At 40.3% G+C, this 15,000-nt stretch overlaps 2 protein-coding genes across 7 annotated transcripts in view; both read right to left on the bottom strand.

Annotated features, from left to right (window-relative positions):
- The window catches only part of abca4b (ATP-binding cassette, sub-family A (ABC1), member 4b), an 82,567-nt gene extending 75,840 nt beyond the window's left edge, over positions 1–6,727 (bottom strand). Inside the window, exons 1-3 of the mRNA XM_058418235.1 lie at positions 6,449–6,727; positions 5,836–5,951; positions 5,341–5,434 (exon numbers count right to left, since the gene is read on the bottom strand). Coding sequence (XP_058274218.1) covers positions 5,341–5,434; positions 5,836–5,901 — 160 coding nt within the window. The 5' untranslated portion in view covers positions 5,902–5,951; positions 6,449–6,727. The remainder of the gene's footprint in view (positions 1–5,340; positions 5,435–5,835; positions 5,952–6,448) is intronic.
- A 154-nt stretch (positions 6,728–6,881) lies between these two features.
- Positions 6,882–15,000, bottom strand: part of LOC131370764 (rho GTPase-activating protein 29-like) — a 31,561-nt gene continuing 23,442 nt past the window's right edge. For all 6 annotated transcript variants that reach the window (XM_058418237.1, XM_058418236.1, XM_058418238.1 and 3 more), the window contains 12 exons: positions 14,950–15,000; positions 14,396–14,586; positions 12,936–13,087; positions 12,761–12,847; positions 12,249–12,347; positions 11,670–11,833; positions 11,233–11,421; positions 10,952–11,089; positions 10,581–10,786; positions 10,171–10,426; positions 9,213–9,324; positions 6,882–9,002 (listed from right to left, as the gene is read on the bottom strand). The exon at positions 14,950–15,000 is cut by the window's right edge and continues 87 nt beyond it. In XM_058418237.1, the coding sequence (XP_058274220.1) occupies positions 8,167–9,002; positions 9,213–9,324; positions 10,171–10,426; positions 10,581–10,786; positions 10,952–11,089; positions 11,233–11,421; positions 11,670–11,833; positions 12,249–12,347; positions 12,761–12,847; positions 12,936–13,087; positions 14,396–14,586; positions 14,950–15,000 (2,481 nt within the window). In that variant the 3' untranslated portion in view covers positions 6,882–8,166. The remainder of the gene's footprint in view (positions 9,003–9,212; positions 9,325–10,170; positions 10,427–10,580; positions 10,787–10,951; positions 11,090–11,232; positions 11,422–11,669; positions 11,834–12,248; positions 12,348–12,760; positions 12,848–12,935; positions 13,088–14,395; positions 14,587–14,949) is intronic.

Below are 15,000 nucleotides of genomic sequence, written 5' to 3' on the forward strand. Positions count from 1 at the left end.
ACACACTCTCTGACCACCCTACAACAGACACACACACACACAAACACACACACGCACACAAACACACACACACAAAGTCGTTACAGGATACACACTCTCTGACCACCCTACAACAGACACACACAAACACACACACACACACACAAACACACACACAAACACACACACAGTCTTTACAGGATACACACTCTCTGACCACCCTACAACAGACACACACACAAACACACACATGCACACACACAAACACACACACACACACACACAAACACAGAGTCTTTACAGGATACACACTCTCTGACCACCCTACAACAGACACACACACACACAAACACACACAAACACACACACAAACACACACAGAGTCTTTACAGGATACACACTCTCTGACCACCCTACAACAGACACACACACACACAAACACACACACAGACACACAGACACACACAAACACAAACACACAAACACACACACAAACACACACACACAAACACACACACACAAACACACACACACACACACAAACACACACACAGAGTCTTTACAGGATACACACTCTCTGACCGCCCAACAACAGACACACACACACACACAAACACACACAAACACACACACACACACACACACACAGAGTCGTCTCCTGATCCCTTACATTTTTCTCAGTGGAGGAATTTTTCTGATTGGCTGATTTAAATTTGAGAGGGAAAATTGCTCCTGGAAATTGGAGGCGGGGTTTAAACCTGGAGGAGGGACAATCTAAATCACTGTAATGTTTTTAACCAATCATGAGTGACCTGACCATATCCATTAGATTCAATTAAGAACTATTTACCTTTTTTTCTTTTTTGCACATTGCATAGTCCATAGTGTTGTAGATATACACAATAATTTAATTTTGATCACCATTTCATGTGTGACTGTTAAAACATATCAACAAATTTAATGTAGATTTACTTTACAGAGGCTTTTATTATTTTTTTACATGTTTGGAGGGAAAGTTGGTTTAAGACAATAGGAGGAAGAGTGGCTTAGATTTATCCTTATATGAAAAACACATGGCTTTAAAAGGCTTGTCTGTAAATTACTGTATAATTACAATTACACTAATCACCATTAATGTGTACAAGTCATTTAATACTACTGAAAAATATTTCAGTCCTATTTTTACTGTTTATGAGTGTTTGATAACATTTCAACATTCAGACTATCCGATAGTGAAGGAACAGAGATATTCAGTGTAATCTTACAGCAGGTTAATAGCTTTACTTTGAGGAGAATATTAAAGTGAGTTAAGGAGCTGCAGTGCCTCTCCTCCCCCCTCCCCCCACAGCACCAGTGACCCCTCTATTCACTCCTGTATCACACACACCTTTATCATATCCTGAACATTTACCCTGGTTATATTTCAGACAAATGAAAATCTGAAAATTTTTCAAGTTAAGCTGTTTATTAAAAAAAAACAATAAAACAGCCAATAAAATCCATAACAGTAAATAATTAGCACAACAAACCAGCGTGAAGTACAGTATTACCCTCTCCACACAGAAGAGGTTTTTGCCCTCTATCAAGTCCAGTGTCTCACAGTGTCTATGTAATGTATATATTACATACACCCACTTAGTGACCACTAGTTGTTTACACTAGTCATTAATCGAGTGACTTGAAATAAAAATTGGCAAATCATTGCATAATAGCATATTTCAGATTACAGAAACATTGCAGATTTTGTTCTGCACAAAGAACAGAAAACAAAGAATCTGTATAGCCGAGGTGAACAGAACAGCATATTACCTTGAGGTGGACAAGCCACCACAGCAGAAGACTATATCACATTCCTCTTCTGTCAGCTAATAACAGGAATCTGAGGCTATTATGAGCACAGGCTCACTGAAACTGGACAGATGAAGAAAAGCCATTCTTCATTCTTCAACAGTTTCAGTGAGTCTGTGCTCATGACAGAGTCAGATTCTGGAGAGAGATTATTTAAGATACTGTAGACTTCCTGTCAGCTCAGACCAGACTGGTCATTCTCCTCTGATCTTTCTCATCAACAAGGTGTTTCAGTTTGCAGACCTTCCTCACAGTTTTTTGTTTTTGCACAATTTTGTGAAACTCTAGAGACTGTTGTGTATGAAAATCCCAGGAGATCAGCAGTTTCTGAAATATTCAAACCAACCCACCTGGAATTAAAATCCAAGCCACAGTTAAAGTCACAGAGAAATCATTTTTTTTATTCTGATGTTTGATGTAAACATTAAATGAAGCTCTGGCTCTCTGTCTGCAGGATTTTATGCATCCTGCTGCTAACACATGATTGTCTGATTGGATAACTAAATAAATGTAGCTTCCTATTAAAGTAGATGGTGAGTGTATATTATGAACAGACAATATTATTTTACAACATACTGCTATCAGACATTACCTGGAATTGGGGAAGTGCGTGGATCACGTTGTCCCGGCTTTGTTGGCACACTTCTCCCTGACTGCACTTCTGGAATACAAAGAGACAATTCATTATTTTAAATATACACAATCATTTTACAAGATTCTGCTAAATATAAGATTTAAAACTATATGCCGCTACATTAGTTTACCACATACCATCTTATGTAAATAAATATTGAAAGGCTCCATAAGAAACAAGAACTGAACTGATTTCAATCCTCATACATTTGATGATTTTACATTAAAATAGTCTGGAACAATGCAAAATTATATGCATAATGATCATGTCTGATTATGGTTTAATCATACCTTTCTCTTCAACATCAGTACATTCCTGGGATTCTGGTGCAGTCTGGTCCTTGGACAATTTAGGATCCTTAACTGTAAAGCATAAAAACAGAGGAAATATTTATCATTAAACTTCTGTCGTATTGAGTTTGGATAACCTTTGTGCTACTCTCCAGATGTCTTGCTAATTTCTTTTGCCCTGAACTACAGTATACAGATGTTTTCCCTTTCTGTTCCCTCACGTTTTGTGCATGTTATAATATTCACATTTGTGTTGTCTGACCCACCATCTTCTTTTATGGATTTTTCCTCCTTTTCCTGAGTTTGTACTTTACAAAGGCTGCCAGGGTCAATATAGAGAGCATCAGAGTCAGAACTCTGACCGGACGCGGCATCTTCATTGCCCGTAATGTCATCAATGGCATCTTTAGTTTCTAATTCCTGTAAAATAAAAAGCTTTTATAGAAACATAAACAGAGAATTACACCATACTAGGTTTAACATAAGTAACTGTATCTATTGATGTTGCATTAAAAATCACTGTCTCTAGATTTAAAAATCAAACAATGTAGATATTTTTACCAACCTTTACTGTAGCAAAACAAATTTATCTGTTTTATTTAAGTAGAAATAATTAAAAGAGATGAGATTTTATGTTTTTAGCTATATGTATACTATTTTAGTAATTTTCAAACATGATAAACAGCAAGAGTTTCATACCTTGCTAGTCTTGTCTCCTTTTCCTTCCATTACCTATTAAAAGAACCTTAATTATTACACTGTTTTTAATAAAATTAAACATTAATAATAAACATGTTTGACCCTATTGGCACACCATACAGAAACATGGATCTGCATTAACTAAACACAGTGAATAGAATTTAGTCAGGATCTGAGCTTCATAATGAATCAGCTGAGAGCTTTAATTACCCAAACATCATCATCTCACTTCTATCTGAATTCCTAGCGGCTAACTGGCTAAGATGAGCAGCACGTGATATAACAGTTAGCAAACATGAACTATTTTATTAGTGATTAAGCACCGTGTCTGTAATAGTTTTATCAATCGCACTTTAAATAAACTGCTTTATAAATAAATAATGATGTCCCGAGCTGCGGCCTGGACACTGCGGGATTTAAGCTCTTTAACTCGGCGCGCTAACTCCGCCCACCGAGACCGAGAGCAGACGAACTTATTCCGATCTTTAAAATATTAAACGGCATCAATACACATAAAACCCTTAAAATAACAACTCATCAAATTATAATATCACATCACTCACTGTGGCTGAAGCTTCCAGTTAAAGCGCGCACCTATTACTGCTCCTTCACTGCTCTTTAAACGCCCACGTGCAGTCAGGTAAATCTACGAGCTCACAGGACAATGCGCATGCGCAATCCGCGCTCATCACCTACAGCGCATTGCGTATGGTGTGCTTCGAGACTGTTTTAATAATCTAGATAAATAAACTAGATAAAAAATAAAGTACGATCAGTTGTAATCATATATACAGCAAAGTGCTTTCTTACCTGCATCAGCTTGTTTCGGCGTGCTCTTCCCGAATCCGTCAGTAGATACTCCAGTCTTCTTTTATATTGTTTATGGTGTCACTTTAGCAATCGCTATTGGCTTTAGAATATAATTTTGTAATTAATTGCAAAATTAAACCTATTTAAATTCATTTAATTATGAAAGGCAGCTCAAAATAAACACAAGTCAACTATTATTCTTAAATAACTTTTATATCTTAAAGTTTTTTTTGCTTTAAAGGTCTCAGAAAAAAAAAAAGAAAAAGAGTCCTCCCTCCCTCTACATTTTTAACCAATGACAGACATTCTCTTCATTAACTCGGGTTATCCAATCAAAAAACACTTGGATCCGGCCACTTGCTCTAATTCGCTAAACGGCAAAAATCTGCCCAGCAACCAAAGGTCCTCACAACAAAGGTCGTGAGTTCAATGAAGAGTGTTTTGTATTTTAAACAGTGATCAATTATGACAGTGACACCCACTGGTGGGTTGTAGTCTTTGTTTTTTAATAACACTAAGAGAAAAGGTGGTCCTCACAACACTGTCCCATGTCAAGGTCCTCAGAAGTGTACAAATACGTGTATATGTGTGTGTGTGTGTGTGTGTGTGATAACACTCTCACACTGCACCACTACAACTATGAACACTTTTCTCTAGACTCACAGCGTTCATGTTTATTATCTACTGTCAGTGTGTCCATGTGGACTGTACTGTAATGTAAACACTCATCTAAATAAATCCACATCTGTGTTCACATCTGCACTGATACCTGTACTGTAACTTACTGTGTTCTATAGTTAAGGGTTTCTCTTAAGGGTTGTGTGTGTGTGTGTGCATATATATATTTTTACATTTTATGTTTTTGTGTGTTGTATCTTGTAACTGTCTAAGCAAGAATTTCCCTCATGGGATCTATCTGTCTGTCTATCTACACTGTTGATTTACTGGACTGTTGATTTACTGGACTGTAGATTTACTGGACTGTTGATTTACTGGACTGTTGATTTACTGGACTGTAGATTTACTGGACTGTAGATTTACTGGACTGTAGATGTAATGGACTGGTGATTGTAATCTCACACTCGTGTTGTTGATAAAGAGGATTCGCTCTCCTGAGCCACACAAGTCCAGCAAACAGGAAGACTGGCCACAGGATCTCCACCAAGAAACGAATCTGCACGCACACACACACACACACACACACACACAAATACACACACACACACAAACACACACACTTTTTGTTATATTTTGTAAGAGTCAAAGTGGGTGGAGCTTAAATGAAAACACTTTCACCTGTGGTTTAATTTGTTAGTTATCTCTTTGGTCAGCTTGGTCAGTGGTGTAACATTACACTCAGATGAACTGGTTAGCTGAATAGCACTAGCAAAGAGATGTTTTTATGGAGCTCAGGATTTTAGCTAATTATTATATTTTTAAATAAATGTTTTATGTTAAACAGTCTGAAGCTAAAACACAGAAACAGAAAAGTTAGAGATGATGTTTGTAAGGATGTTACACATTTTAATATTGAATTATTTCTTTAATTATTTAGGAACTAACACATTTTCATACTTTCTGTCTCTTGCGCAGTGTCCAGTTCTTCCACAGAAGAAGACGAATCTGACCGCTGGTCTTCATTTCTGCCCAGATTTACCCCTAGAGGGGGTCACTGTGTGGGTGTAACACACCTAAACACACACACACACACACACACACACACACACACACAGTCTCTGTCTATTTATGTTATTAATTTGTTCAGATTTTAACCATGAAATCTGACTCTGATTACAGATTTAAATTGGATTTAAAGATTTTTAAATATTTTGCAGATTATTTTTCACTGATAAACATATCAAAAGCTGCACACAGTACTATTATTATTGTAAATTTCCCATTGGGATGAATAAAGTATCTATCTATCTATCTATCTATATAATAATAATAATAATAATAATAATAATAATAATGAACATTATTTAGTGAACTGAAATAAAACTTGAAGCTGATGGAATTAGAATCAGAGTAATTATTTCAGTAAAATAGAATTGTTGTAAATCAGACAGGATTTAAACTAATAAATAAATCCTCCTCTCACACCTCTCAGCGGAAACGAGTGATAAATTAATCACAGAGTTCTCTTTAATCTTTGTAGTGTTTAATAATAGATCAGATCTGTCCTTACCTCAGTGCTGAGAGGAGTCCGGATCTGGAGTTCTGTGTAGATAATAAAGAGTTGGTGAAGCGCTGTGTGAAGTGGAGCAGCTCGCAGTGTGAGCATGTGAGCTCTAATCTGATTTACTTTAATCTCATCTAATCCACAGGCGACACACACACACACACTGAGTGTTAGCTTCCAATTTATTTATGTAAATGTTTTTACAGGTTAGATTGTAAACACCCACACACACACACAAACTTAAAACTGTTTAAATTAAGACTGAATCTGATGTAGATCTCGGAGAGACAGATCTGACCCGAACGCTCACTGCTCTCCATTTCTGGTCTGTGTTCCAAACACCAGCACTGGAGACTCATGCGCACTCTGTAGTGCACTAACAATAACACTAATGCTAGCACTAGCATGAAGCTCATAAAAGAAAGCACAGAGCAGTGGGAAATATAAAATGTTGTGTATTGTGGTCAGCAGAATATGTTACAGAAAACACGAATAAACACAAACATGATGAGAACAATAAAAGGATTTATGGCTTTATGTAAATACATTCATCCTATATTTTACACATGCACCCATCGGGGCATAATAAGGGCATGATCACTATTACATCTGTATCAAATATTACACATTTACTCCACCTGTACTAATGCTTTCACACACACACACACACACACACCTCAATCAAACTGCACGTAACAAACATTTCCAGTTCAAACATTTTATATTAAATCACCATTCCATAAAAAACTCCAGGTTTCTGAGGAGCGCCGTCTCACACACTCACTGAAGCTGTGACAGAGTTTCTGTTCACTCTCCTCAACCACAGGAAGAGTCTCCCTTTATTATCCGTTCCCTATGATGAAGGCGTTTGGGACACAGCCACAGTGCATTGAGCAGTTCTAGAGTTCAGGGTTTGTGGCTTAGACACAACTGAATCTTTCAGGACACTGAGGAGTGTGTGTGTGTGTGTGTGTGTGTGTGTGTGTGTGCACTGAGGCGTGGATGGTGTGTGTGAGAGAGCAGGAAACATACACCAGATGTGTAATACACACCCCTTCAGGGGTTGCCACAGCGAATCATCTCTCTTCACCTATCCCTATCTTCTGCATCCTCAACACTTCATCCTCAGCACCCACTAGCTTCATATCCTCTCTCTGCTCAATATTTTCTAAATAATGAATAAAATCTAACCACGGGAGTGATTAAAGCAGGAGTCTGAGCAGGGTGCCTGCTGAAACGCTGTAAATGTACACACACTAAACACACTTTGTGAACACACACCTCGTGTTTATACACACTGACTACAGATTATAAGTGTGTTATAAGTGCTTGTTGCAGGGGGCGTGGCCACGCTCGATTGTCAGTAGGTCGCATGACCATAACGGCTCTGTAGTGTGTACCTGAGTTAGGAACCCAGAAACTTCCCTAAAAGTAACCTCCCTGGACAGAGCAAGTGATTCCACAGATCCTCTTCACACTGTTCTTCTCTCAGAGGATTTAAGAGAATGGTTCCCCTCACCTCAGATCAGCTGGGGGTCCCATCAGCTGGACAGCACAGTTTAGAGAGGAGAAAATACACCTTGACCTTTCCTGTTACATCACACACCTCCACATGGGAAACTAATCCTGTCTGAACAGGGCCATGAGAAATCAACCTTAAGAAGAGATTTGTGTTGTGAAGTGTGTGTGAAGTGTGTAACGTCAGCAGAGAAGAGTGTGTGTGTTTATAAGAAGCGTGTCTCTCTGTGCAAGTTGTTCTCCTTCACATCTTCCGACCCCGACTGCACTTCCTCTTTATTGCACGTGTCACTTCCTGTTGATGGTGTGACCGACAGTGCAGAAGAAGCCGGACACACATTTAGCGTGGCTAGCGGTGCAGCTATAGTGACAGACAGCGTAGTTACGGTGGTTGTCGGGGAAACATTAGCATTTTTTTCCGTGTCTGGCGTTCTAACGTGTACGTGTGGAGGTCTGTAGAAGGTTCCAGGCGGGGGCTGGAGCATCCGTGGTGCTCTGAAGGCGATCGGTACGTCCTTATCGCTCGTGCTACTGTCACGTCTCACAGTCCGAAGTGAGCGCACAGTAGCGGTGTACGGACTGTTGAGAGATGAGACGCCACTCTGAGCTTCTGCTGTGACCGTTTTGGATCGATCTGGTTTGGCTGCATCCGTTTTGGTAGTTTCCATTTTGGCTCCACCCACTGCCCCTGAGGGTGGGAGGTTGGCGACGATCATGGCAGTGCGAGGCGTGACATCGTAATGGCGGTACTGTTTGTCCCAGGTGCGTCTCAGGGTGTGCGTGTGGACAAAGGGGCCGCGGTAGGGGCGGCTCTCCGCCTTCTCCGCCTCTGGTCTCTCCACGATGGCTCCGCCCAAGTTCTCTCTCTCAGCCACGTTGTGAACATTACGCCCGTTGAGCAGGCGGTCCACTGGTAAACTCACCGGGCGCGAGAGATAGTGGGTTCGTGGGGGGCGGAGCTTCACAGGGACGTTTACATTGGTGCTGATGCGACTGACAGCTAACGAAGATCCAACACCATTAACACCATCTGTACTGTCATCTACACACACACACAGAAAATAATAATCATACACTTTACACTATAAACACAACATACAATATAATACAGCATGGCTTACATTCTGACATTAAAGTTATAATTATCAATAACACTGTGTAGATGTAGTTAAATAAACAGATTTACAGGAATTATATTGAGTGTGTGTGTGTATGTGTGTGTGTGTGCGTGAGTGAGTGTACTCCTCCTGACCAGCTGTGTCCTCTTTCCCCTCGTGTCCCCTTGATAAGTGCACTTCCTTCACTTCAGGTGCTGGGTGTGATGAGGGAAGCACAGACGAGTATCTCTTATGGGATTTAGAGCTCTGCTCTCACACACACACACACACAAACATGCGCAAACACACAACACAAACATCATGTCACATTCATCAGCTCATTATAGCTATGTGTCAATAACTATAAAAAAATAATGATATAGTAATTATTGAAATTTTCAGTAAAAGAATCAGGTCTTCTCATTAAACCAGTATTCCCCTGACACAGACACTGTTACATTTATTTATTTATCTGTTTGTTTGTTTGGCCTTTGATTGCATTACTGAATGTGCCATTTCCTGTTCAGTACAGACTCTCTGTGTGAGAAGTGTGTCAGTGTGAACAGTGAGGACTGGTGTTAAGGTCATGCAGTGTGATGATGATGGTAATGATGATGGTGGTGGTGATGGTGGTGATGATGATTATGACGATAATGATGATGGTGGTGGTGATGATTATGATGATGATGATGGTGATAGTGGTGGTGGTGATGGTGGTGATGATGATTATGACGATAATGATGATGGTGGTGGTGATGATTATGATGATGATGATGGTGATGATGATTATCGTGATGATGATGGTGATGATGATGGTGGTGATGATTATGACTATAATAATGATGGTGATGATGGTGGTGATGGTCATGATGATGATGATGATGATAATGATAATGATAATGATTATGATGATGGTGATGATGGTCATGATGATGATGGTAATGATAATGATTATGATGATGGTGATGATGGTCATGATGATGATGATGGTAATGATAATGATTATGATGATGGTGATGATGGTCATGATGATGATGGTAATGATAATGATTATGACGATGGTGATGATGATTATGATGGTGATGATGGTGTGGATGAAAACCTCACTCTCACCTCTTTGATGTCTAGGAGAGACTGTGAGCAGCGAGTGAGTGGAGGATTGGTGGAGGGGGCGGGGCTTAACTGGATGTCAAAAATCTTCAGATGGTGTAGTATAAGCAGCTCCACCATCAAAGCCTGGTACGGGTAGTCTACGAGGGAGGAGAGGGACACGTCTGAGTCCAGCTGCCGGGGTTTAATCAGCGTCGGGCCAAAGATGATGCCCAGATTCCTTGTGTCCATTTTATTCTCCTCTGCATGCTCAGACACTCTGAAAACACAAATGCATATGCGCACACACACAGACAGAAAAAAACTATAAACTACCTGTACTAAAAAAACAGGGTTAAAGTAACAAAATATATCATTTATTCTAAATAAAGTGTATATTACACAGAGTTAATCAGGAAGTGTAGTGGTGTTACCTGTGCAGATGGGTAATGAGGAAGTGCAAGGTTCTGTAGTGTGCAGGAGGAAGGTGTCTGAGCAGGTCTCGTATTTTGAGGATGACTCGGTTAAGCTCGATGCTGAGACCAGGAGAGTGTGTGTCTTCTGCTATGATGCTCTGAGCTTCTTTAGCCAGACCAATAATCTCATTATAATACCTGTACAGGATCAAGGGCTCAGGTAGCTGCACACACACAAACACACACACACACACACCCCATGTACATACAGTTTATGCTTATAACCTCTAGCTGACAGCAGTACAGTGTGTTTTGATTGGCTGACAGTAGTGTGTTCTGAGTGTGTGTAATTACCTCTGGTGTGTGTGTGTGTGTAGGATAGTGTTTACCTGTCTGAGGTACAGTTTGAGCACATTGCTGATGTCATGAGGATACAGATCTGACAGCTCCACCAGGTCTTTTCCATTTTCAAACGCCTGACAGAGTTTCTCCACTCGAGACTTGGCTCCATTTAAACGATAAATTCCCTAAAACACAAGAAATGAACCATATGAACATTACACAACAACTACACAACTACACCACTACAGTACAACACTACAGTACTAGCTAATGGGCTGATTAGCGGTTAGCGAAGAGATTAGCGCTGACACTGAATGACTGAGTGTACCTTAATGTTTAGGGCGCGACTCTCGATCTCTGAGGTGCACTTCCGGATGATGAAGGGAATTCCATCTGTGCTGTTTTTAGCAGCCTGGGAGAAATCGATGCCGAATAAGTGCAGCTTTCCCTGCAGTTTCTTATGACCACACTGAATTGCTAATGTCTCCAGACACTTCTTATGGCATGCTAAAGAACACTAGACAAACACACACACAGACACACACATTATAACAAACAGCTCCTGATAACCACTATTTATAAAATAACATGAATAAGATGGAACAATGAAAGCGAGATTATAAAATAAAGGAAAATGTTAATAACACACATAATAAACATTATAAAGCAGTACTGAAATTCAAAAGATTTATACTATGCACATCCTGTCATGAAGTAATCAGTGGTGATGATGATGATGAAGGCAGTGATGATGTGTGACTGTACCTCCTCACATTCAGCTCCATGGAACACCACCAGACTGTCACACTCCCTGCACTTAGATGGAGCTCGCAGCTTCCTTAGCTTGTGTGTGTGAGCTGCTTTGGACATCTGAGCATTTCTAAAAGGACCGGGAGAATTCGTCATCTCTGTCACCATCTCACCTAGACCTGAAACACACACACACATTTACTCATACCGAATTGTGAGCATGACCTGAGGCTTTAAGGAAGTAAAGCTATACTATACTGAGGCTATAAGAAGTGTGTGTGTGTGATTGTCAACCTAAAACAGAAACTGCATTCAACAACAAATCAGAGTCAAAATTTTCAAAATTTTTCACTTTCATGATTACATCTGATCACTGATTACATCTGCAGCAAAACTGGCAAAAAACCACCGTCTCTCCCAGTCTGCCCAGTGTGGGGAATAACAGCAGCCACGCTCACTCACACACACACACACTCTCACACTTATACACACATAACACTAATACACATATCATACACAGCTCACACACACCTCACTGACACACACACAGACACTCTCTCTCTCTCTTTCTCTCTCACACACACACACACTCACCGTTGTCTGAGGGTGAAGGAGGTTCTCTTTCGTCCAAATCATCGGCAGATGACATGGTGCCTGTGGATGGAGTTCTGGGAAGTCTGCGCTTAAAATCCCCTACACACATACACACACTTTTATTATATGGTTCTCAGATAAAACTGAGATAAAGTGGTGATAATAGAGGAATAACATGCAGAAACAATGAAATGATAATACAGTAATAAGGTGATAACTGTGTTTGTTTAGTGTGTTATAATTGTGTGTGTGTGTTACAGTAAAAAACGAAGATATGGTGGTGTATGAGTGTTTAACACCAGAGCAGTTGAAGACTTTATGTGTATCTTGTTAAAGAAGTGTAAACTGCTATGTCCTGACCATTGGACAAAGCACTGACCCTGAAGTCTCCATGTAATTTCCATTATACAGAATGAATCACCTTCTGACCAATCACAATCCAGTATTTGTTGTAGTGTAAACAACAGGAGCCGAGTGACAGTCTGGTGATGTTACTGTGGTATAAAATGTACCTGGACTAGCAGTGGGAGAATCCACTGACCGAGACTCACTGCTTCCACCTGCACTCTCCGAGTCACTGCACATCCCTCCCTTCAGAGCTACACAAACACACACACACACACATGTTTAACTTTTCATGTAACATATATAAAATGTATTATTTTTAGACAGGAGTGTGCGTGTTACCGTGGATGTCGGCTGTGCTGCTGCTGGACGGAGCTTCGTCCATCTTACTGAAGCGTTTATGAACAGGACTGTTCACTTCATCAGCAGAGAGCTGAGATAGGTTCCCCTGAGAAGAGTGTGTGCTGCTCAGTGATCTCTTATGGAAGGGCATGCTGTTGACACACACAAACACACACACACAAACACACAAATACATATTCAGTTGACGGTGGTCCAGACTCAACATGGACTCTGTGAAAGTGCATGAACCTGAGCTTGTTCTAGTTAAGCTATATTCAGACATACTGTATATAGCTACACTCATCTATATTCAGATTAGGTGTGTGATATACTGTATGTGTGTGTCTGTGTGTGTCTGTGTGTGTGTGCTCGTGCAGGCTGAGAGTCAAACCCCAAATGGCCTGGTTTATGAAAAATGTGTGTGCATGAGTGAAGTAAACAGTGCAAGCTGAATCAGTCATGTGGTTTTCATCACTTCCTGAGGAACACACACACACACACACACAGTATCTGCTCTGAACACTGCAGACTCACAGATTCATACAGCCAAAGGAGGAAATTAAGTGTGTGTGCAGTTATAATAAAGGTTCACTTTTTGGTGTGTGTGTGTGTGTGTTTATAGTCACACTGTTTAATCATTATAAGTCCCTTATAAACATTTAAACTGAAACCGCTCAGGATTTACGTTTATAATTTGGGTTCTTTCATCTAAATCGAGTTGAATCTGTTAAGATCTGCTCATTCTGTTACAAATATAAATCATTTTATTTTCTAAACTAGAGAAAATCCCTTTCCCTTTCACGTGTGTAAGAGACGATCATAAGATCATTTGAAACTTTTGTAACTATCACACTGTGTTCTAGTAATTATTCTAAAACCTCGAACACTGAGTGTTTCAACACATTATTTTATTATACACTGATCAGCCATAACATAATGACCACTGACCGGTGAAGTAAATCATGGCACCTGTTAGTGGGTGGGATATATTAGCCAGCAAGTGAACATTTTGTCCTCAAAGTTGATGTTAGAAGCAGGAAAAATGGACAAGCGTAAGGATTTGAGCGAGTTTGACCAAAAGGGTCAAATTGTGATGGATAGACCACTGGATCAGAGCATCTCCAAAACTGCAGCTCTTGTGGGGTGTCCCCGGTCTGCAGTGGTCAGTATTTAGCAAAAGTATCCTTTAAGTTCTGTAAGTTGCAAGCTGGGGCCCATGAAGGCCAACTTACAGGACTGCTGCTAACATCTTGGGGCCAGATACCAGATAATGGAGTCCATGCCTCGACAGGTCAGGGCTGTTTGGCAGCAAAAGGTGGACCAACACAATATCAGGTCATAATGTTATGGATGATTGGTGTATTTCTTGTCAATAAGTAACAGCTGATATTAGTGATTTTAGTTTTGATTAATTAGCATTAGTGTTTTGTGCTGATTTGGTTTCCGAGTTATTATCTCACCCTGTCCTCGATGGTCCAGCGTGCTCGTGAGACAGCGCCTCCAGCCACACACGCTCTTTAGGTAAACTGTGGACAAACTCTGAGTAACACTGTCCAGGTTCATACTGCTTCACCTGATCACACAGAGCCTGGTACTGCACTGGAACCGAGACCAGCTGATTGTACAGCAACTGGAACCAGTTCACTGTCACCTACACACACACACACACGCACACACATATACACCTAAAAGAATGAGACTGATAAACCTCTCAGAAATGTCTTATTTTTTAAAGGTTCACTGGATAATAAAGTTCTCAGGCTCTTCTGTATGCACTTTTTACTCACCTCACAAACACACATGCTTCTAGAACGCACAAAACCAGGGAGACAGACAGAAACAAAGAGACAGGCAGCTGGCCAGAGGAACAAAATGACCGATACACAGACAATGAGAGTAATAGAGAGGCAGAAACGGAAGCTAGACACAGAGTGAGACAGATTGTGAGAAAGACAGGGAGATGTACAAACAGACAAGGAGAGTCAGACAGACAGCCAGACAGACAGAGACTCACAGCTTTGAGGGTGAGGTCACACTGGAAGATGTGCTCCCGGAGCTGAGAAAG

The sequence above is a fragment of the Hemibagrus wyckioides genome, linkage group LG20 (genome assembly GCF_019097595.1).
Source record: "Hemibagrus wyckioides isolate EC202008001 linkage group LG20, SWU_Hwy_1.0, whole genome shotgun sequence".
NCBI classification, from domain to species: domain Eukaryota; kingdom Metazoa; phylum Chordata; class Actinopteri; order Siluriformes; family Bagridae; genus Hemibagrus; species Hemibagrus wyckioides.